At 44.3% G+C, this 24549-nt stretch overlaps 1 protein-coding gene across 1 annotated transcript in view; it reads right to left on the bottom strand.

Moving 5' to 3' along the window:
• LOC124709056 (feline leukemia virus subgroup C receptor-related protein 2) overlaps positions 1–24549 on the bottom strand; it is a 731120-nt gene that overhangs the window by 217179 nt on the left and 489392 nt on the right. Inside the window, exon 3 of the mRNA XM_047240704.1 lies at positions 15144–15288. Coding sequence (XP_047096660.1) covers positions 15144–15288 — 145 coding nt within the window. The remainder of the gene's footprint in view (positions 1–15143; positions 15289–24549) is intronic.

Genomic DNA, 24549 nt, shown 5'->3' with positions numbered 1-24549 from the left:
GAAGCGTGTATTCGTCATCGCCATACCGGCGTATCACCCGGCGTGAGGGTATGGGGTGCCATTGGTTACACGTCTCAGTCACCTCTTGTTCGCACTGAACAGTGAACGTCACATTTCAGATTCATTACGACCCGTGGCTCTACCCTTCATTCGATCACTTCGAAACCCTACCCTGTACGGGCCTTTCTGGACACAGAAAATGTTCGAGTGCTGCCCTGGCCAGCACATTCTCCAGATCTGTCACCAATTGAAAACGGCTGGTCAATGGTGGCTGAGCAACTGGCTCGTCACAATATGCCAGTCACTACTCTTGATGAACTGTGGTATCGTGTTGAAGCTGCATGGGCAGCTGTACCTGTACACGCCATCCAAGCTATGTTTGACTCAATGCCCAGGCGTATCAAGGCCGTTATTTCGGCCAGTGGTGGTTTTTCTGGGTACTGATTTCTCAGGATCTATGCACCCAAACTGAGTGCAAATATAATCACATGTCAGTTCTAGTATATTTGTCCAATGAATACCCGTTTAACATCTGCATTTCTTCTTGGTATAGCAATTTTAATGGCCAGCAGTGTATTTATTTAGAAATATTAAAACTTCACTTTATTGCTATATGAGTTAAAATTCTAATAAATGTATTGGCTCTTAGCTAACAATACGCAGCTCGGTCATCTGGTAAAAGGTTCGCTGTCGCAGTGCAGAAGAATCTTAACTATGGGATTAATAACTTAATAAAGGTCAACAGGTTCAAACTTCCTCACAATAGCAGTCTTTCTCCTAGCGCAGTCTTTTACTTAAATTTACAAGTTATCTGCAACCAAGTCAGAATACCTTCAGCACATCAAAGTGTCACTAGTTCCTCAATTCATTCTGAGATATTATCTTTCATTTCATTAAAATTCTTCAGTTTCCGCAAGTAATCAAGAACTTTTTTAAATTACTATTTCAACAGCCAACTTGAAACTGTAGCTATCAAATTTATTTAAAAACGGAATACACAATTACTATATGCTCCAGTGTTGGGATCGTAACATTGACTGACGCATTGATTTCAACTTGACTTCTAATGTATGCCACCTCATAACGAGTTGTATTTATCCATGATGATATGGTTATACAATCTTTGATGCTAATAGACTCCTCTACTATGTACGGAATACATTGTCGTTTATATGGCGTTTAGTTACTAATATATTAGAGTTGTGACGGCTGGACCTACTTTTCCTAGGATATTACGAATAGGAAATTTTACAGTAGAATGTCGTTCTTGTAGTAGAACTTGACATCATACATCGCCATCCTTATGCACAGATACATAGGCTGTAGTAGAAACCGACGGTCGCTAGACCCCTCCCAACGTAAATATCGCTGAACTACGCATATTGTCGAAATATTATGCAAACAAACATTAACATTGAATACTGTCTGCCCGAGAAATAAACAACTATTCCCCAACTTCAAGATTAATACTGCTACAAAAGCAACTAAAAATATTTTTATATCATTGTTTCTACAACTTAAAAACATTACAGCTTGACGACAATCGCAGAACGTCTGGAAAAGCTTCAGTTATTATTATATTACAAGAACGTAAATAGATTCTGGACAAAATGGGTGGGTGTGGAGGGGGGGGGGGGGGAATATAGGGCGCATTCGACTCGAAAGAATTCAAGCAGCACACTGAAAAAATCTTTTAGGAACGAACGAACGAACGAACTGTTTAAAGTGCTGTCATCACTTACTACTTCTGCTCTCCGCAAACCCGTCCACGTCGTTCCGTATCGGAACTGGTTTCCATAACTGAGTGTCGCCTGAGTGATCAGATTGAGCGATATTTTGCCATTTGGGCTACTAATGATAGAATTTTGTGCAAATTTTTGAACAGATGTAACCGTCATCGATTGGGCGATATTTTTGTTGATAAACGCGATATTTGGTAGACACAGGAGAATTCAAGTAAATTTTTATGAACTGTTTGTAATTTGATGTTACTTTTTATGATGTTTAGCGCTTCACTGTATTGTGAAGCACTTAAATATTGCAACCCCAAAATTCTACCATTCTCCAAATAACGACTCCTGTGCTAATATTTAACTGCTACACATAGGCAATTAGACTAGTGTAGTAGTGCGTACCTATTTTTAAATTGTCATAACGCTAGCGTACAAATTACAATCGATTTTCGTCTTCTTTCTTGTTACAAACTTACCCACAACTAGAAATTATCACAACAGCACTCAGCACAAAACCAATAAACGGCAATACTCAAGTTATCTTCAACTGCAGGTAAGAACTGAACTGAACAGATTAACAGAACAAAAACTGAGCTCAAGTTAGGCCAAAAATGCACAGTATTTGGTCAGGCTAAAGTATGCACGGGCGATAGCCGACAGTGCTATTGGCCTCGTTGACTATCGATAGGGCGTATCCCGTTTTCGTCCCATGATTGAAAACCAAAATACCTTTTTTTTCCTATGCGGTAACTAGGTCGTGTGTTATTTCGTTTAGGTGTTGGGGAAGGGGGGGGGGAGGGTGGAGAGAGAATGGGGGGTGGACCCCTGGAACCCCCTGCAGCTACGTCCTTGAAACTGGTTTGAATTTAGGACAGTGAACTCTTCCACCAACTTCTGACTGATTTGCTTCATTTCGTCCGACATAAGTCAGATTGTACAAGCCTACAAGTTGTCGGCACACTCGCTCAAGAATATGGAATTTGATATTCTTGAACAACCTTGCATGACAAAGTCAAGGATGCCTCAGCCAGCTTGACCATACCGAATGTCATTTCGAGGAGCCTTATATTTTGACGTTTCACAAGCCTTATAAGCTGTTGCATCTAACAGTGCCTGATGTTTGTCAAGCCTTAAAAACCATTGCAGCGGCCAAATAAAATTTCAGTCCACTGAAAAGTCTTACTTTACTTTTTCGTGTCCGGCGAGGTTCTAACCCGGTCCGGCCATCCTGATTTAGGTTTCCCGTGATTTCCCTAAATCGCTTCAGACAGGCAAATGCCGGAATGGTTCCCTCGAAAGGCAAGGCCGATTTCCTTCCCCATCCTTTCCTAATCCGATGGGACCTATGACCTTGCTGTTTGGTCCCCTCTCCAAAACCAACCCACCAACTATGTCCGGAAAACAAACCATAGTCTTTCAGCCCTGTATTGGGCCACTTCTAGACCTCCTTTCTCGTTCAGTCACAAGTCGTCGACTTTTCATCTGTAGTGATAGTAAGAACAGGCCAAGGGTACCACTATCTCGCCCAAAACCATAGTCTCATTTGTCGTCATATACATGACCATGACCCCACTTGTTCATATTTGTTTTCACAGGGGCGACCCTGTTCTTATGCGGTTCAGGGTCCTTCATCTTTTCCATGTTGTTGTGCAGCCACTACGCACTGCCTGTGCTGTGGATGGTCAGATTGTGGGTCTTAAATGGCCGTGTTCGGAAACCTACGGGATCTCAGCCGTCCATGCTCGCACTCAATACCAAGGAGAGGATGTCGACCATCGATGGCTTCTCTGAGCCTCTCTGCGAATTCGGGAGTCGTTCCTCGGGAGCTGGGACCCAAAGACCAGCAGTTCGGTAAAGTTTTTGTAGCGGCGTGGGTTTCATACACTTTGTTGTTATTCGACATGTTTCATTAATGCTTACGTTGATTTTCTTCGCAGGGATTGACTGGTCTACACTAGCCTGGTGTATTCAGCCTTAGCGAAGCAAATTACTTGTACGGTGGTTCACACGATAGTAGGTTTTGAACCGCATCTGTTATTTACAAGTTTTCATCAAATATTTTTAGAGGCCACAATTTGACTGAAGTGTGCACGCCTACGTACACACTCCACAAGCTACTGTATTAGTGCACGGCGTAGCGTACATCGTTCCATTGTTATCGATTTTTGTTTCTACTCCATTTGTGCACTGAGTGACGGAAAAATGACTATCGACACATTGACGAGTAGAGCAGGATTTTAATGGCGTAAAAACCACCGAAATATGCAAACCCTTATGGCCTATCAACGTTTTTATTTCGATGAACATCTCCAGATACGAAACGAGGTTTTCGACCAAAAACGCTAGGGGTCACGTACTTCGGCATGTGAAAAAATGTCAAAGTCTTAACTCTTGTATCGATCGACATACTGAAGCAACCACAATGTTTTAAAAATAGAATGATATACCTTTTTAACGACACCCGAAAGCTCTCGAAAAGACGAGCACAATCACATAATGATTGCTACTGTTGAGGCTGAAACTCTTCCCAAAATAATCCAGGAAATACATTGAAACTGAAAGCCAAGTCGGCCGTAAACACGTTGTAAACACGCTCATGCCAGAGTACGCCATTGTATCCAGCCTTTTGACTGTTCACCTGTCTGCACTGCAGAAATAGAGGAAACTTGTTGTCTATCGGCAGGTGTTTTCTGCTTTAATATTCCTCGCATGCAGACATGTACAAAAATGCTCCTTTTATACAGCGAATGGTGGCGCGAGACACATTGTCAAGGATCACGCAGAGGATTGTCATTCGCTTCTTGCATCGACATAATTTCCGCCTTTAACATCTATCACTAAATCAGCTACCACTTTGAGGATGAGATTTCGAAAATCGTATAGCATTTTGTCGGGTTGATCTGCATCGTTTGGAAGGCGACACTACGTTTTTCCAACTTTTGTCTTTATCGAAGAAGCAACGTTTACGAACCACGGTGATGTAAATTTATGTAACATGTAGTACTGGGCAACTGAAAATGCACGCTGGCTTTGCCAGGCACAACAACGACCGTGAAGCGCAAACCTGTGGTGCGGCATCATGGGAAATTCCATTGCGGGACTTACCTCATCCCAGGGATGGTAAATATAATTACGTATGCACACTTGGCTACAAACATTCTGTCTTTTCTAGAAGTAGTACCACTGGTTGAGTGACAGTGTATGTGGTGGAACACGATGGCTGACCACCTCACTCTTCACGTGTTGAAACACAAATACTGGATGAAAAGTTTCCTGACCCTTGGGTAGGACGCAATGTAGCAGTACAAAGGCTGCCCATGTCTCTCAATTTGACTCCTCTTTATTTATTTCTGTTGGGAGAGCAATGAAAGATGCAATCTACCACGAAGCTCCTACTACCGCAGATGATTTGCGCAGTCGAATCGAGTTTGTAACGTCGTGATGCAAGGTCAGAAACATGATCTCAGGCATTCTGCATAAAACTAAATCGGATACATTAAAATGCACTTTAAGAAATAGCTAGGTTTTTAACGTGAGTACAAAGAGAAATATAAGTTTAAATTATAAAAGATAACGGCAAATAAACATGTGGAATATGTAGTACAATGAAGTTAAACAACACTAGCATGTCAAAAGATAAAAAAGTCGGGCGCACGGCGAGCATTCCAAGAAGCCATCTACGAGAAAGTTCTAAGATGCCACAAGTCCATATAACTATACAACTAAATGAAGAAAAAAGATCAATACAAACGTTCAGGACCACAGGTAACAGTAAATAGTAAGTAGTAAGAAGATATTTGTCCGGATGATATGACATGTGCGGTTTTCAGATAATCAGATAAATAACACACTAAAAGTAGGTAAGATAGGTGACAAACATAATAAATTTTGGAATTTTGACGTCTATAGGATAAAAAAATCGTTCAAATGGCTCTAAGCACTATGGGACTCAACATCTGAGGTCATCAGTCCCCTAGAACTTAGAACTACTTAAACCTAACTAACCTAAGGACATCACACACATCCATGCCCGAGGCAGGATTCGAACCTGTGACCGTAGCAGCAGCGCGGTTCCAGACTGAAGCGCCTAGAACCGCTCCGTCTATAAGGATACAATGCAGTGATCGCGAGGAGCTTTAACTTGGACACGCGGGCGGGAATTATAACATTAGTTCCAAGGAGCACACACATCCACAAAACAGAACTACATTTGGACAGGACCTGCTATGGACAAGCATTACGTAATTAACGTAGACTACAATATGCAGCTTCAACGCTCTCCGCCTAACGAACGTCTATTGAATCTTTTGGAAGAAATGGAGGAATAGGAAGCGCCGCCCTTTAAAACTTCTTAACGAACAAGATGAATATGCAGCCAACGCCTGTTTCTCATTATACAGGGTGAACATAATTCAACCGAAAACCTGCAGGGACGGATTCCTGACGGGAAACGGAGTAAAAAGTTCCTTTGAACATGAGTCCAGAAATGCATCGTTGCCACGGTAGATGGCGCTGACGAGTGAAAGTTTCTCAGACCACGTGCTGTGTGTTCCTTCTGCGTTGCGGGTTCAAAATGGCTCTATGCACTATGGGACTTAACTTCTGAGGTCATCAGTCCCCTAGATTTTAGAACTACTTAAACCTAACTAACCTAAGGACATCACACACATCTATGCCCGAAGCAGGATTCGAACCTGCGACCGTAGCGGTCGCGCGGTTCCAGACTGGTGCGCCTAGTACCGCTCGGCCACTCCGGCCGGCTTGTGTTGCAGGCTGTGAGTGTCGCAGCGTACTGTAAACAGCAGAATGGTCCGGTATCCGCGTCGGGAACAAGTCGAAATGGTGTTTGTTTATGGCGAACCACATGAAAACGTCGAGAGGCAGCACATTTGTACAGAAATAAGTATCCTCACAGACACCAACCACATCACACTACATGTCAAGCCCTTTCTGGGAGTATGTGAGACAATGGGTCACTTGAGACAGACGAAGTTGCAGGGCGTTGTCGAACCGTGCGTACACTAGATTTGGAGGGTCGGGTTCTACAGGATACTAAGGCGAACCCTTGTACAACCTCCAGGTAATTGGCTGTCAACATTGTGCAATCCAACGTACTATTATATGTATGATTGTCAAAGAGGATTTCGCTCTGCACGAAGTATTCTCTCCCAGGACGATTTGTTGTCGTTACACGAACACCGTCCATTTCCGGTACGTTTTCATAGGACCTTCTTTCTTCCATCTCCAGCCAGGAATCCGTCCCTGCACTTTGTCGGTTTTATTACTGTTCACTCTGTATTTTATTTGCTTACTCTGTTAACTGCCTCAAGATGTCTACGACTGCTAACCTTCTAGACTTTGCATGCTACGATACTGCTTGTAATAGTTGATAGCCTACTATTACGTACATTTTTTCATAAATACGCACATTTCATCTTTTTAAATCACTCTGAAGATGATCGTAATGATTGAAACCGAGAACTGAATAAACAAATATTTGCGATCAGAGACTGTTTTAGTATTTACGGACTTTTGTAATTAGGTATCTCAAAGAGAATACCGTCCTCCATATCAAGCAGCAAGGATACCAAAAGCAAGGCTACCAAAAGCAAGGCTACCAAAAGCAAGGCTACCAAAAGCAAGGCTACCAAAAGCAAGGCTACCAAAAGCAAGGCTACCAAAAGCAAGGCTACCAAAAGCAAGGCTACCAAAAGCAAGGCTACCAAAAGCAAGGCTACCAAAAGCAAGGATACCAAAAGCAAGGATACCAAAAGCAAGGATACCAAAAGCAAGGATACCAAAAGCAAGGATACCAAAAGCAAGGATACCAAAAGCAAGGATACCAAAAGCAAGGATACCAAAAGCAAGGATACCAAAAGCAAGGATACCAAAAGCAAGGATACCAAAAGCAAGGATACCAAAAGCAAGGATACCAAAAGCAAGGATACCAAAAGCAAGGATCATGTGCAAGCCGACTCATACTTTTGTCACATGGCATCCGGAAAGTCAAGGAATCAAGACCGTCTGTTAGATGCAGTACTGCTTCGTCTCGAAAAGCAGTTGACTCAGTACCAAACCTACGCATGCTATTGAAAATACCATCGTTCAAGGTATTGTGCGAAATTTTTGACTGGATGGAGGATTTATTGGTGGGGAGAGCTTAGCATATATCTTGGATGGAGAATCAGCTTCAGATGTAGAAATCTTCAGGTATACCCCAGGGAAATATGATGGAACTCTTGCTGTTCAGCCGGCCGGAGTGGCCGAGCGGTTCTAGGCGCTTCAGTCTGGAACCGCGCGACCGCTACGGTCGCAGGTTCGAATCCTGCCTCGGGCGTGGATGTGTTTGACGTCCTTAGGTTAGTTAGGTTTAAGTAGTTCTAAGTTATAGGGGACTGATGACCTCAGCTGTTGAGTCCCATAGTGCTCAGAGCCATTTGAACCATCTTGCTGTTGATGCCGTATATTAATTACCTTGCAAACAACATCAACACTAACTTCAGACTTTCTGCAGATGATGCAGTTACCCTTAATGAAGTGCTGTCTTGAAAAAGCTCCATAAATATCTTGTCCTATCTCAGTCAGATCTCAAGCAGTGAAATGATGGCAACTCGAGTCATATGATTAGAAATGTGAGCCTTATAGTGGAACGCAAGTAAGGAGGCGGGTGTGAGACGCATTCTGCTCTGAGAAGTACGCAGAATGCTATGCGGCGTTGCCAGTTTCCATGCGCCAAAACTGTGGAGTACCCTGATAACTGGCAACACTGGGGTGAGCTCCACATTGGGCCCTGTTGTTCTTCTGATTCTTTCTAGAGGAATTTACGTGGTCCAGTTACGTTACTGTGACCACCACCCATGTTCAACGTCAATGCGGCGCAATAACCACTCGGAGGCAAAAAGTGGCAGCACTAGCAGTGGAGGGTACATAAAGCATATCGGGCGGGACGCGGAAAACAGTGAAGTCGCTGTCGTAATGCGTAAACAGAAAGATTTACCTGATGTCCAAAAAGGCATAATCATCAGTTTCCGGGCGAAGGGTGGAAGCATTTCCGAAACCGTTACGTCTGTAAGCTGTTGGTGTGCCACCATGGTTAAAGTACACCGTGCATGGCTAAATGGCGATCCAAAACTCTCACCGAGGCAACTGTGGTGCAATATGGGCTATAATGACCTGTGAACGAGGGCAGCGGAGTTGTGTACGGGTGAACAGATGTGCAACTATAGAGCAACTGGCCACACAGATGAAACAAGGGGCTTCAAACAGTGCCTCTTCAATGGCCGTTTGGCGAAGTTTTCAATGTATGGGCTTCTGCAGCAGGCGGCTGGTTCATGAGCCGATGCTAACTACTGTTCATCGTCGATGAAGGCTGGCATTTGCACATGAGTACCGCAAGTGAACGTCAACTGAGTGTCGACAGGTGTCCTTTTCAGATGAATCACGTTTTATGCTCCATCGGACACATTGCCATTGGAGTGTACAGCCCTGCGACAATAGTCGGAAGTGTCCAGGTCAGAGGAGGGAGCGCACTGGTATGGGGAATGTTTTTGTGGAATTCTTTGGGCGATATCTTCATTCCAAAAGGCACAACGGATCAGCGGAAGTATGCATCCATCCCTGGATACCATGTGCATCCCTACAATCAGTTTCTTTCTCCTCGACATGACGGTAACTCCCAGCAGGAAAATTCAACGTGTCAGTCACCTCACAGTGTACAGGCGTTCTTCGAAGAGCACCAGATTGAGTTTATCGTGGCTCCTAGTCCCTGGATTCGAGCTCATTCGAGAATCTGTGGATCACTTCGATCGGGATGTACGCATTAGATGAGAAACCCAGGGCATCTGGTCATTGCACTGGAGTCGGCATGGCTCCACATGCCAGTCGGCACCTTTCAGAAAGTCACCGACACTCTTCCTGCACGCCTCGCAGTGGTCCGCACTGCAGAAGGTGGTCATTCAAGGTTTTAACATGAGGTCACATGTGGTCTGGTCCGTGTATATCCTCAGGAAATTATACTCGTCGATTCTTGACATAATACTTTAAGTGTATGCTTTATGCGACCTGTAATGAATATTACAGTGGCTTAGTACCTTGACCATGTGAATAGTTTGGGTATGCTGCTGTTGCAGTGAGCATGTTTGCAAATAAAATAGGTATGGTAGAGAAATTAAACACAAGCAAATACGAGGGTTATTCGGAAAGTAAGGAACGATTGGTCGTGAAATGGAAAATACAGTGAAATACCTATGAAGCTTTGCACAGATGCGTTGGGCGCTGTGTCTAGTACGCCCATCGATCGCATCATGTCGCTCTTTTCAGTTCAGAGCTCACAGTGAGAACGTAAAGATGGCTAGAAATTAGCGTCCCCTTCCAAGTATGAGGGCCTGGCGAAAGATTTCGCCTGAAGCTATGCAATTCACATAACGTAACTGTCATGCGGCTCGTTCTACATGACAATTCTTGGCCGCATTCTGCAGGGGCAATGAAGATGTTCCTGCAGCGTTTTCGATGGGAGGTCTTTGATCACCCACAATACAGCCCGTAATTGGCTACCCCTGAAGTTCATCTTTGCTGAAATGAACTGCTGGCTATGAAGATAATACAGGGCGAGTCAAAAGTCCTTGGACACCTCCATAAGTTGGAAGATTAAAGGGAAAATTGAAAAGTGATGATGGGAACATAGATTTGATGTGGGCCGCAACTTTTGGAGTGAATTTCATTCATGGCCGCCATCTTGATATCCGCCATTTTGATTCAAGTCTTTTTCTTTAATGGGAATGGGGGGAGTATGACGCATCAAATAACACTCGCTTGAGCTCTGTAATTTAGTGGTGTAATTTGTTTTTGTCTATCTTGTACAGTTTAGAGGTTATTAATGTTCAAAGTTGTTGACGTGTTAGATCCATTTTAGATCACCTGGATCAAAGAGAGACATGAGTCGGTGTCAAGGTAACTTTGAACAGTAATAACTTCTAAACTGTTCAAGATAGGCAAAAACAAATTACACCACTCAATTCCAGAGCGCATGCGAGTGTTATTTGATGTGTCACACACACCCCTTCCCATAAAAAAAAAAAAAAAAGACTTCAAACCAAAATGGCGGATTTCAAGATGGCGGCCATGAATGACATTCACTCCAAAAGTTGCGGCCTATGTCAAGCCTATGTTACTATTGAGAGGCACCCACATGCCTTGCTCATACTGTGGCATCAGGCAGTCAGGCCTGCAAGATGAGTGGTCTGCCAAGCGAGTGGATTCATTCTTATTTATCGAGTAACATGAACTCTAGTACTCACAATTAAGTTACAAGTTATTCTCCTGTTTGAATATTACGCAACGGGTACGGAAACGCACATCTGACTATTAGTAATTTACACAACACTGACTGTTCACTGCGCACTGACAGTACCACATTTTCTTTCTTATTTAACGACTTTGATCAACATATGGCCATCGCGCTGAATATGAATGGCGCACACATTATAAATTCTGGGTATCGTGACAACATACTATTCGAAGGAAAAGGCCACCAATCTTTTTCTTTTCACTATCTTATTTATTCCGATAAATTCTATAACCTAAACACACAAATTCTATAACCTACAACAACAACACACGAGAAATTCCGCCCAGTGGGCATGGCTTTATATTGGTGATTCTCTATCTTGTGGTCTCGTAATTATTTAACGCTACAGTGCACTTTCTGGATAGGATGGTGGATTTTTCTCTATATCTCACACATCGACTCTCACACCCATCATAACGAAAATTTCCTCCTGACCGAGCGGTACAAAAAGGAACATGCATAACCCACCGCCTCTGAACCTATCTTGCTACTCTCCCATGCAAACCACACATACTTAAATTACATGAAATACATCACACTGGCAACATGTAATACAACAAAAGGAATAGTCACAATGTTATAATTACATCACTTTCAGCTTTCCCACTTCAATTAGTATTCATCCCAGTTTCAAACGAGACTGCCCCACTTCGTAACTTTTATTTCCTGCTATGAACTCTGGAGGATATATGCGCGTCTTCCTGTGCAATGCAAGCCAAGTGGCGTTGCTGGATAGACGGCTGACTCATCTTGCTTCACTCTCAGAGTATTATAGTTTGAATCAAGCGTCACATGGGAACATAACACGCAAAGTAATATTAAGAACATATTCATCACACACGCGAGTCCTCAACTGATACCATGGACGAGTACTTCTCTTTATCCTTTGTCTCATACACAGATTGAGACCCACACAGTACTCACCATGTGGAAGTACTCGTCTCTAATGTCAAGTCCTGTACATGCTATTTCTTAAATATTTCCAACTTATAGTACACACACTAATAATTCAGCTTAACTTAAGCACTCGGAAGTATTTCAACTTATTGCTACACGTGGTTTCATTGTGACCGTTGGTCAATTCCGAAGATTACTACGATCCCCTTAATATTACCTGCCTGACATTTAATTCTCCCCACCAAAAGTCCTGAAATAGAGAAATTATTATTATAAACTACTCTTAAGTATTTCCCATGCATATTACGTCTCCACTCTTTTGTCTTTACGGAGCACACCTAAGACAGGCCTTACCAACACTAGATCCAGCGGCAGAGTGCCGAAACATGGCCGTTCTTCAGGTCATCTCGCACCTCTGTCGAGGTGGGGGAAGACCATGCTACCCATTGGTCAGCCACATTTCAGGCGCTCAAAGCTCCAGTAAATTTCATCTCTTTGGTTCCACCACAGGTGACCAAAAGATCGTCTCAAAGATGATCATATATTCACATTCACTTTCTGCGGTTAGCAGACGACCATACATTCATTCATTTCACAGATCTCATCAAACTGGATGTAGTGATTTATTTTGTGGAAGTGCACATGTGATCAATTAAATAAATAAATTGTCATTCTTTCCCACGCTGGTATCCGGCTTCGTTGTATTAATTGAAATTGAATTATTATTTAAAAAAATATGTTGTACTGACAAGAATAACGAAGAATGTTGTACCTATTTTCAATGTCGGGCGGTACTGTACCCTTTCACTATCATCACATTTCAATTTTCCCTTTAATCTTCAAACTTACGAAGGTGTCCAAGGACTTTTGACTCGCCCTGTATTTTGACACAGACAACGAGCTGCAGTCCAGAGTAGAAAATTGTCGAAAAGCACTGGCGGCTGTCGTCTATAACGAGGGAATTGAAAAGTTGGTACAACGCTACGACCGATGTCTAAGCCTGAGCTGCGACTGTGCTGAGAAGTAGCTGCAAGGTGTAGCTAACCATTGTAAATAAAACAGTTTTGATTTTCACTGTGGTTTCCATTTCGCGATCTATCGTTCCTTACTTTCCGAATAACCCTCGCATGTATACGGGAAACGAATGTACAGGCTGCATGTACACAAGACCTTGCACGACAACAGAAGACCACAACATAAAATGACCTCATGCGACACAGCACAGAAAGCAAACCCACTCACAAAACAAAGTGCCTCATACGCACCTGTAATACTAAAATATCGCGCAGAATAGGAAACATTTGAAAGAAATGGGAACTTCATATGGGATACAGAACAGACAGCACACCATAGTAAAAACTCGGAAAACAGAAAACACTGGACCCATGCTGAACAGATTAGGCATATATGAACTTACATGCAACTCTTGTCAGTCACCATAAACAGGGCACATATACAGGAACTTTAAGACAAGCTCGCATGGCACATTTGCTGGCCACCGAATAGCCCACAACCAAAACTGGGCAAACATACAGGAACTTTGAAACAAGATAAAAACGTAAAGTCTTGTTTACACGACAACACTAGGTTGCAGGCAACTACGCTACCGGCCACTGCGCATGCGCGCAGCGCGTTTGCGCAACTCGTTGGTGAAACTAAACACTTTCGGCGTGTTTCAACTTTGGCGACACTAGTTGCATGAGTTTTGAGGTTGTGTGTGTTCGTAGAGTGTAGAAAAACTGAAATATGAAGTGGTCGCTTTTTGGATATCTATGCTTTGCATCGGTGTTTGTGGGATTTCAGTGATGCTGATTACAAAAATAAGCAGCGTATTGCTGCCGCTGTCACCATCATGTGCGATCATAACATAGGTGGTTTGACAATATCTGAGCTGCAGGGCAAAATTTATTGAGTTAACAGCACATATACAACTGAATTAAGAAAAATACAAGCAAGTGCAATTCCAGCTAAGCCAGTTCTCTCGTCTACAAGACTAAAATCCCATCGTTCGAATTGGCCAACTCTTTGTTAAGGAATACTGTTGACAGGAGGGAAGGCTATACAAATTCAATAAGCTGCATTCTTTATTCAATATTCATCTATTTAAAACGTCGCTGCAGTGCTTCCCATTCACACATGTTTGAATTTTGCAATATTGCCACTGTACAGATCTATCTTCAAGAGAGTAGTTGCAAACCATATTCTTCTTAATGCGGCCTGCTTCGAATAATTATTGTTGCTAATTTTAATGTTAATAATTATTGGTGTAAATGCAAAAGGGTCATTACCAACTAAAAGTGTATCTTATAGCATGCCCAGTGTTCTGGATTGTAATGCACGCAATATAATATGTAATTTCAGTTCTGGCGACAGTGCTTCATGCATTACAGTACCTTTATTCCTTATGGCATAATTAACTCTATTTAGAAGAAACGTGAACAGTTCTGGTGACATTCTAAGGTAATTAAAAGAACTTCTCCGATCATCCGTTATAAATTATTTCAGCAACGATGCTGAGCAACCAAGCTGGCGTCTTTTCTTCATCCAGTCACGAATCGAAACACGTTTCTTATTTTTTTTTCTTATGCAACGATTCCACGCAACAAACTTTAACTCCATCACAACTCGTGCTACGTGCAGCTACCAAAACTTTTATTTCAGACACGACTCAGGGGCCCACAAAACGACGAAACTGAAGTGTATACTGGTGTCGCCGTGTCTACAGTCATATATGAAGGGCTTATTTCAATAGTTGTACAAGTCCATTTTTGTACATTTTTAGACTCAGAGTCCTAAAGTTAAATGAGCGCTGAAAAATCGGCAATTGAGATACCAGAGATATTCAAGCATATGGCTTCTTGCTAGAGATGAATCTTTCTTTCTGTTTGTTTGGATCATTAATTTCAGAAGCATTATAGGCAGAAAAGTGGAGGTAATGGACTTGTACCACTATTGAAATAAGCCCTTCACATGAAACGACTTGCGTGAAAATCATTCCACGCAACGAATGGCGCAACCCAATGTCGTCGTGTAAACTAGGCTTAAAAGATGTAAGAAGTAACAGCTCCCACAGCACAATTGCTGACGGCCTAATAGCCCACAACCCCCACTCCTACGAAGCTGGGGTCCCGAGTTCGAGGCGTGCACTGGGAGAGGGACGTACTCACGCGCAACGACGACGAGGAGCAGCACGGTGCAGAAGCCGGCCATCAGGTAGAACATGAGCGCGAACTCGCTCCCGCTCGCCTCCATGTCGCCCTCGTGGTACTTGACGATCAGCGGCGGCAGCAGGAACCCCAGAGCCACGCCCAGCTGCGAACAACAAGAGACATTTCTGCTGAGGCCGGCGGCTGTCACGCGTCGCGCGCTGCGTGCCGTTTACACACGAAATTACACAAACGTACAGCGTGTCCATAAACTACCTCAACAACAATAGGCTTCAATAATTATAAAACTAAACTACAGGTTGGATATCTACAGTGATGAGCCAAAACGGTATGACCACCTTCTCAATACCTCCTTAATGCACTACTGGCCATTAAAATTGCTACACAATGAAGATGACGTGCTACAGACTCAAAATTTAATCGATAGGAAGAAGATGCTGTGACAGGCAAATGATTAGCTTTTCAGAGAATTCATGTAAGGTTGGCGCCGGTGGCGACACCTACAACGTGTTAACATGAGGAAAGTTTCCAACCGATTTCTCATACACAAACGGCAGTTGATGGGCGTTGCCTGGTGAAACGTTGTTGTGATGCGTCGTGTAAGGAGGAGAAATGCGTATCATTACGTTTGCAACTTTGATAAAGGTCGGAATGTAGCCTATCGCAATTGGGGTTTATCATATCGCGACATTGCTGCTCGCGTTGGTCGAGATCCAATGACTGTTAGCAGAATATGGAATCGGTCAGTTCAGGAGGGTAATACGGAACGCTGTCCTGGACCCCAACGGCCTCGTATCACTAGCAGTCGAGATGACAGGCATCTTATCCGCATGGCTGTAACGGATCGTGCAGCCACGTCTCGATTCCTGAGTCAACAGATGGGGACGTTTGCAAAGCAACAACCATCTGCACGAACAGTTCGACGACGTTTGCAGCTGCATGGACTATCAGCTCGGAGACCATGGCTGCGGTTACACTTGACGCTGCATCACAGACAGGAGCGCCTGCGATGGTGTACTCAACGACGAACCTGGGAGCACGAATGGCAAAACGTCATTTTTTCGGATGAATCCAGGTTCTGTTTACAGCATCATGATGGTCGCATCCGTATTTGGCGACATCGCGGTGAACGCAAACATGAAGCGTGTATTCGTCATCGTCATACTAGCCTATCATCCGGCGTGATGGTATGGGGTGCCATTGGTTACACGTCTCGGTCACCTCTTGTTCGCATTGCAGGCACTTTGAACAGTGGACGTTACATTTCAGATGTGTTGCGACCCGTGGCTCTACCCTTCATTCTATCCCTGCGACACCCTACATTTGGCTCTGAGCACTATGCGACTCAACTTCTGAGGTCATCTGTCGCCTAGAACTTAGAACTAATTAAACCTAACTAACCTAAGGACATCACACACATCCATGCCCGAGGCAGGATTCGAACCTGCGACCGTAGCGGTCACGCGGTTCCAGACTGAAGCGCCTTTAACCGACACCCTACATTTCAGCAGGATAGTGCACGACCGCATGTTGCAGGTCCTGTACGAGATACAGAAAACGTTCGACTTATGCACTGGCCAGCACATTCTCCAGATCTCTCACCAATTGAAAACGTCTGGTCAATGGTGGCCGAGCAGCTGGCTCGTCACAATACGCCAGTCACTACTCCTGATGAACTGTGGTGGTATCGTGTTGAAGCTGCATGGACAGCTGTACCTGTACACGCCAGCCAAACTCTGTTTGACTCAATGCCCACGCGTATCAAGTCCGTTATTACGGTCAGAGGTGGTTGTTCTGGGTAATGATTTCTCAGGATCTATGCACCTAAATTGCGTGAAAATGTAATCACATGTCAGTTCCAGTATAATATATGTGTCCAATGAATACCCGTTTATCATATGCATTTCTTCTTGGTGTAGCAATTTTAATGGCCAGTAATGTAGCTCGTATGTCCGTCTTTGGAACTAAATACGTCGCTGATTCTGCGTATCAGGCATCCGAGGTTTGTAGAGGTACGTGGCATTTGATGTCTATGCGCATGTCATGTAATTCGCGTAAATAACGGGTCGCCGATTTGCGTACGCGACGATGACACCCGCTCCCGACCCGGATGGGTTCCATAGGATTTACATCAGGAGAATTTGATCGCCGAGAAATGAACGTCAATTCACTGTAACGCTCTTCAAAACCACTGTAGCACGGTCCTGGGTCCGAGACACGGTCAATTATACCGCACAAAGATGACACCGCTATCGGGGAAGCCATCAAGCACGAAGGGATGCAAGTGCTTCGCAGGTGTCAGCACGTCATCGATTACTGCCACAAGTGTTGTGGAAGCGCAGGAGAATGTCTCTCAGAGCATAATACTTCTCCCACCAGCCTGCATCCGAGGCGCGCTGGACATTTCGAACCGCCGTTCACCTCGATGACGACGTTTGTGGCGACGACCACCGACTTAGTGTAGCTAAAATCTGGTTCACCTGAAGAGCTGACGGGTTTCGACTGATCGATGGTCGATTCCCGATGGTCCCGTGCCCACTGCTGCCGTAATTGACGATGTAATTGGGTGAACATGTGAACACGTAGGGGGTGGGGTGCTGCGGAGCACCATGTTCAACAATGCACGATGAACGGCGTGCTCGAAACACGCATCAGCATTGTGCTCTTTCGACAGAGATGCCGCAGGTCTCCATCTATCCTACTTTGCAGAGCAGACAAGCCTCCGAACCCCACGTTCTGTGAAGAGTCGTGGACGTCCAATTATTTTGCGCCTATTGGTAGTTTCACTATCTTACGTCTTTTCGCAGCTGCTCACGACAGTAACACGTGAACATTCGTCCAGCTTCGCCGTTTTCGTGATACTCGTTCACAGGCTCTGCGTAATAATAATATGCCCTTTGTCGAAGTCGTTTATTTCAATGGATTTCCCCATTTGCAGCTCATATCTTCGCCACGGTGATCCCTGTTCCTGTATGCTCGGCTTGCATACTTTTGCTACCGCGTCACGTGCCCGCAACACCACCAGTCGGGGTCCAACGCCGCGGTGGGCAATGGTCACAATGTCTTGGCTGATCGATGTAGTTAAAGTGCAGGTACTCACGGGGTCCAGTGCGGGCTGTAATTACCGTATGGCAGTGAAACTTTGTAGACATGCTAATGCGGTAACGTGAAAACTATTACGGTGAAAAAAAACTAGTTCCTATTTTGGCCACCAGATGCAAATCTGGTGCTGTAAACTGTTTGTATGTTGTTGTGATACTCTCGCTGTCATGTTAAAATCCACAACGTGAGTGAACAGTATGGCTATCGAGAAGAGAGTGGAAATACCTCGGATTTGATAAGAAATGAGTTCGCCACAGGTGAAATCCCACTGCGTAGCTGGTTGACAGAGACGAAGTCTGATACCCGAGTGAAATGAAATTTTTGGACACAGTACGGAATGAAACTACAGTCCCGACCGCCTGTTCGGGGTTGGCATATGTCGTTTATGGAAACAGATAGTGCCCTCCGCACGCAGTTGGCAGGTCGTTCATGTGTTTCGGACGTCAACGAGCGCAAATTTTCAAGAACAGAACAGTTTATACAGCTGCCAGAGACTTGGAAAAGCAACGAACAGTATTGTACAAGCCTTGAATAAAAGGTTACGCCTTAATTTCAACAAGCTGCCTCTGCTTCAAGCACTAAAGCCGATAGACTTATCTAAATATAAACATTTTGCTGTAGATATACACGGTCCAGTGTCATTTATATGACGACCTCTCGAAAGCCTAAGTAACACCTTTTGCAGGGCAGACGTGCAGGAAGACAGTCAATGAGGTTCTTGAAGGTACCAACAGGGATAGGGAACCATGCCGCCTCCATTGCCGTGGCCAGCTGCAGTAGGTTTCTCTGCTGAGGACCCATGGTACGAACAGTCCGAACAAGGTGGTCCCAAACATTCTCGATTGCATTTAAATACGTTAGTTTGGTGGCCACGAGAGCACTATAAACTCATCCTGGTGCTTTTCGAACCACACATTTACACCGCGAGCTGTGTGGCATGTTACTTCACCCTGATGGTAGGTGCCATGCCGAGGTAAAAGCAAACTGCATGTAGGGGTGGCCATAGTCCCCAAGGATAGATGCGTTCCTGTATTGATCCAATGTGCCTTCCAGAATGAAGAGATCACCCAGGGAATGCTAAGAAAACATTCCCCAGACCATAACGCTCCCTCCTCCGGCCTGGACTCTCCTGCTGATTATTGCAGGGCCGTACATGCCAACGGCCATCTGTCGCATGGAGTATAAAACGTGATGCATCTGAAAAGGCCAAATGTCGGTAGTCAGTAGACGTACCTTTGTGGCATTGGTATGCGAATTCCAGCCTTCATCCCCGATGACCAGCAGTCAGCATGGATGCTTGAACCAGGCGTCTGCTTTGGAGGCCTACACGCAGCAACGTTCGCTAACAGTCGTTGAGGAAACACTGTTCGTAGACCCTTGTGCCATCTGGGAGGTCAGCTGCTTATCTATGAGTTGTGCTGCAACCCAGTTTGGTCGGCGCCGCTTTTGGGCAGCGCCATTTTGCCGTGCGTAGTGTACTTTAATCATTGCAGCACGTATATTGTTTACGGTCTCAGGCGTTTCGGAAATGCTTCCACCGTTGGCCCGAGAGCCAATTATCATGCCCTTTTGGACTTCAGGTAGATCGCTCCGTTTCCGCATTGTAACAAGAAGTGGACTGTTTTCCGCATCCTCCGACACACTCACTTTAAATACCGTCGACTGCTAGTGCTGCCATTTGCCATCTGTGAGTCGTTATTGCAAGTTGACTTCGAACATAGGCGGTGGTCATATTTATGTGACTGGTCTGGACACTGACTTTGGGGAAAGATTTGGATCTCTGATGAGTAAATTTTTTTCATTTACCTGCAGACTGAATCGTCATACCGTCCGTATCTGGGGATGAGAGCGTCTTATAATTTCATATGAAACGGAAAGAAGCAGTCCAAAGATCAGTGTCTGGTCCAGACTTATGTACAGTTGCATCTTTGGCCCACTCTTTTCACGAGTTTATCGAGAGCATTATCTTTGCGTGGACATATTACAAGAGTTCGATGTGCCACCATTCGAGTACCTACAATCTGGCGTCATATTGCAGCAGTATGGAGTACCACCTCCCTGATCCTTTAATGTCTGCCAATTACCGGGTGAAAAGTTTGTTAATAGATTTATTGGCCGAGAGGGTCCGATTCCGTGGTTGCCACGATAACCTGACATCACACCACCAAATTGGTGTGAAAAGTTTGTTGATATATTTATTGGCCGAGACGGTTCGATTCCGTGGTTGCCACTATAACCTGACATCATACCACTAGATTTTTTTCCCTTTGGGATTTTGTGAGGGATCAGGTGCACCAAACAAAAGTTACAGACTTACAGAATAGGAAAACACGCAACCGCAATGCATCTCAACACGTCGCCGTGGGATTCCTGTACTTACATGGAGAGAAATTGAATGTACATATACGTAAACACGCCACAAGCCACGGTACGGAGAGTGGTGGAGGGTACCTTGTACTACTAGTCATTTCCTTTCATGTTCCATTCGCAAGCAGAGCGAATGCCTCTATGTCTCTGTACGAGGCCTAATTTCACCCATCTTATCTTCGTGGTTACTACGTGAAATGTACGGTGGCAGCAATATAATCTTTGACAGTCAGCTTCAAATGCCGTTCTCTAAATTTTCTCAACAGCGTTTTAGGAATATCGACTGATAATCGATCGTGCACTAGTGGTTAACACATTGACGTGTACGAGGGAGGAAAGAAAACTTTATGATTTATCTTGTCATATGTTGAATATCACTTATAAATAATCTAAAATAGTTTCGAAGTTATTAAAGTCAGAAACTGTGAAGATACTTTATAGTACCCCGAACATACACTAGGCGGTACATATTTTTGACTGGGGCTGTATTACCCGGCAATAAGTTACAATAGTCGACGAAAAACCAACTAGTCTTCATTCTTTCCTTCATACCTAAATTCATTCATTCATTCATTCATTCATTCATTCCTCCACGCAATTCACTTCTTTATGAAATCATTCAGTCAGTCTTTTAATCATTCAGGGCACCGATGAGCTCACTGTTTAAACGCAACAACCCTAATCATCATCCTCCTCCTCCTCCTCTACTGGCTCATTCATTCGTGTACTAATTACTTCATCTACCAGTTCATTCGTCTCTTTAATCATTTATTCCTTCCTTTACATATTTATTTATTCCTTTTCTTATTTATTTATTCCTTTCTTTTTCCATTTACCTAATAATTCCTTGATTTAATCATTCCAGAATGTCTAGTACAGGCCGCACAAAATCACATTTCACCCCAACGGCTCTCCATGCCTGGAACTGTTCTAGAAACTTGTTCGACATTCAGACTCTAAGTCAAGTCACGTTAATTTACAGACACATTCGCTTTTGTCTCATTAACAAATATTTCATGGTACATCCTTCAATTTAATCATCTCAGAGTAGACCGGATACGTGTTGCGGCGGCTGGAGTACGAATGACAAGAGATCACTCCTACATTTCTACGGTATCATGAACTTCATTTGAGTACATAAAATCAATCTCTAGAATACAATCAGGATTGATGGTTTTCCTGTTATTAAAATCTGTACCCACAAACCACGCAAACGATGAATTACAGATTCCACGCCAAAACTGACCCGCCCGTATTGTCAGGGAAGCAGAGTGTCTTCGCCCCGCCCAGCTGTCGATGGATATACGCGGGAGCTGCAGACAACGGTGGGGTAGCCACGCACGAGGGGGTCTGGACATAGCCTGCCCGTGTAGAGCCCTAGAGCCCTCCAGCAGCCTGGAGCCGTTGGCCACATTCCAGCCGCCAAATCAATATTCGCCGAAAGAGCGTCCCGTCGCAGCCCCAGGGGAGAGCTGAGCTCCGCTAAGCCTGGGCCGCCACAGGTGCCCACCCACCCAGCAACAGCTGGACTCGCTACAGCGGCCGCCGCCGCTGCCACCACCACCCACCACCACCACGACACCTGACCTGACCACTGCCTGACGCTCGCTCGCTGCCCTGAGTACCGCCACCTACGCTCGCTAGCGAAAGCATGCATATACACTAAGGTGAAAAAAATAGCGATATGCAGGTATAAAGATCGCTATAGTATCTCATGCAGTAGGTTGAAAGGACAGTGCATTGGCGGAGCTGTCATTTGCGCTCTGGAGATTCATGCGAAAAGGTCTCTGACGTGGTTATGGCCGCACCACGGGAACTAACAGACTTTGAACGCAGAATAAGCCGGCCGAAGTGGCCGCGCGGCCCTGGCGCTGCAGTCTGGAACCGCGAGACCGCTACGGTCGCAGGTTCGAATCCTGCCTCGGGCATGGATGTGTGTGATGTCCTTAGGTTAGTTGGGTTTAACTAGTTCTAAGTTCTAGGGGACTAATGACCTCAGCAGTTGAGTCCCATAGTGCTCAGAGCCATGAACGCAGAATAATAGCGCAAGCTAGACGCATGGGGCATTTCATTTCCTAAATCTTAAGGGTGAAAGATAACGTTAATGAAATAAGAGATCCTGGCAGGTGACACTAATTGCAAGATAACACTTGACAGGGAATGCTAAATGGAATGGTTACAAAATTTTGCCCTTCTGACAGGGTACTCTAAATAGAATAGTTACGAAAATTTTTCTGACCGGGTCCGCTAAATGGAATATTTACTCTTGGCAGCTGACGCTAAAATGTATATCATCCTAGCACAGTCGTACACAATGAAGTTAACACTTGGGGTGACTATATTAAAGTAACGATTTGATTGAGAAGGCAGGCAAAATTTAGTTTACTGACAGTATTTCTTTTTCCAAACACACAAAAACAAAAGAAACAAAGACAGATCTAATTAAACCTAAACAGATTATTTTCGAATATCTTAAACAACTAACAGATGGCTTGAGACCACAGTGGACAAGGATCCTGGGTGACAAAGGTAAGTTAAATACACTTGCCCTAAAAAAAAAAAAAAAAAATGGACAACGCGATCTTTAATTATTCTGACGCTGAGGAGACTTTGACTGTTCAATGTGCATTAGACTATGTGGGTGCAGCTGAGAGCAAGTGGCGATTGGGGTTTGTACACCAAGCCAAGGCCGGAGCAGCAGTACTTTACCCTGTTTGCTTTGTGCAGCGGTGTAACTTGCATCTGGTGAGTCGCGTGCGGCAGTGGCGCGTCGTAAGACAGCACCTGTGAGTCGATCGCGCCACGAAAGAAATACTGAGTGCACTATCCGAAAATTACCTCGAGCAATTAAACAGAGAACCGACTCGTGGAGATAACATCTTGGACCTACTGATAACAAACAGCCCCGAACTTTTCGACTCTGTAAGTGCAGAACAGGGAATCAGTGATCATAAGGCCGTTGCAGCATCCCTGAATATGGAAGTTAATAGGAATATAAAAAAAGGGAGGAAGGTTTATCTGTTTAGCAAGAGTAATAGAAGGCAGATTTCAGACTACTTAACAGATCAAAACGAAAATTTCTGTTCCGACAGTGACAATGTTGAGTGTTCAAGGCAATCGTAAAATGCGTTTTAGACAGGTACGTGCCGAGTAAAACTGTGAGGGACGGGAAAAACCCACCGTGGTACAACAACAAAGTTAGGAAACTACTGCGAAAGCAAAGAGAGCTCCACTCCAAGTTTAAACGCAGCCAAAACCTCTCAGACAAACAGAAGCTAAACGATGTCAAAGTTAGCGTAAGGAGGGCTATGCGTGAAGCGTTCAGTGAATTCGAAAGTAAAATTCTATGTACCGACTTGACAGAAAATCCTAGGAAGTTCTGGTCTTACGTTAAATCAGTAAGTGGCTCGAAACAGCATATCCAGACACTCCGGGATGATGATGGCATTGAAACAGAGGATGACACGCGTAAAGCTGAAATACTAAACACCTTTTTCCAAAGCTGTTTCACAGAGGAAGATCGCACTGCAGTTCCTTCTCTAACTCCTCGCACAAACGAAAAAATGGCTGACATCGAAATAAGTGTCCAAGGAATAGAAAAGCAACTGGAATCACACAATAGAGGAAAGTCCACTGGACCTGACGGGATACCAATTCGATTCTACACAGAGTACGCGAAAGAACTTGCCCCCCTTCTAACAGCCGTGTACCGCAAGTCTCTAGAGGAACGGAGGGGTCCAAATGATTGGAAAAGAGCACAGATAGTCCCAGTCTTCAAGAAGGGTCGTCCAGCAGATGCGCAAAACTATAGACCTATATCTCTGACGTCGATCTGTTGTAGAATTTTAGAACATGTTTTTTGCTCGAGTATCATGTCGTTTTTGGAAACCCAGAATCTACTATGTAGGAATCAACATGGATTCCGGAAACAGCGATC

This window comes from Schistocerca piceifrons, chromosome 7 (genome assembly GCF_021461385.2).
Source record: "Schistocerca piceifrons isolate TAMUIC-IGC-003096 chromosome 7, iqSchPice1.1, whole genome shotgun sequence".
NCBI classification, from domain to species: domain Eukaryota; kingdom Metazoa; phylum Arthropoda; class Insecta; order Orthoptera; family Acrididae; genus Schistocerca; species Schistocerca piceifrons.
The sequence above is the reverse complement of the archived record's forward strand: the minus strand, read 5'-3'. Positions and strand labels throughout refer to the sequence as shown.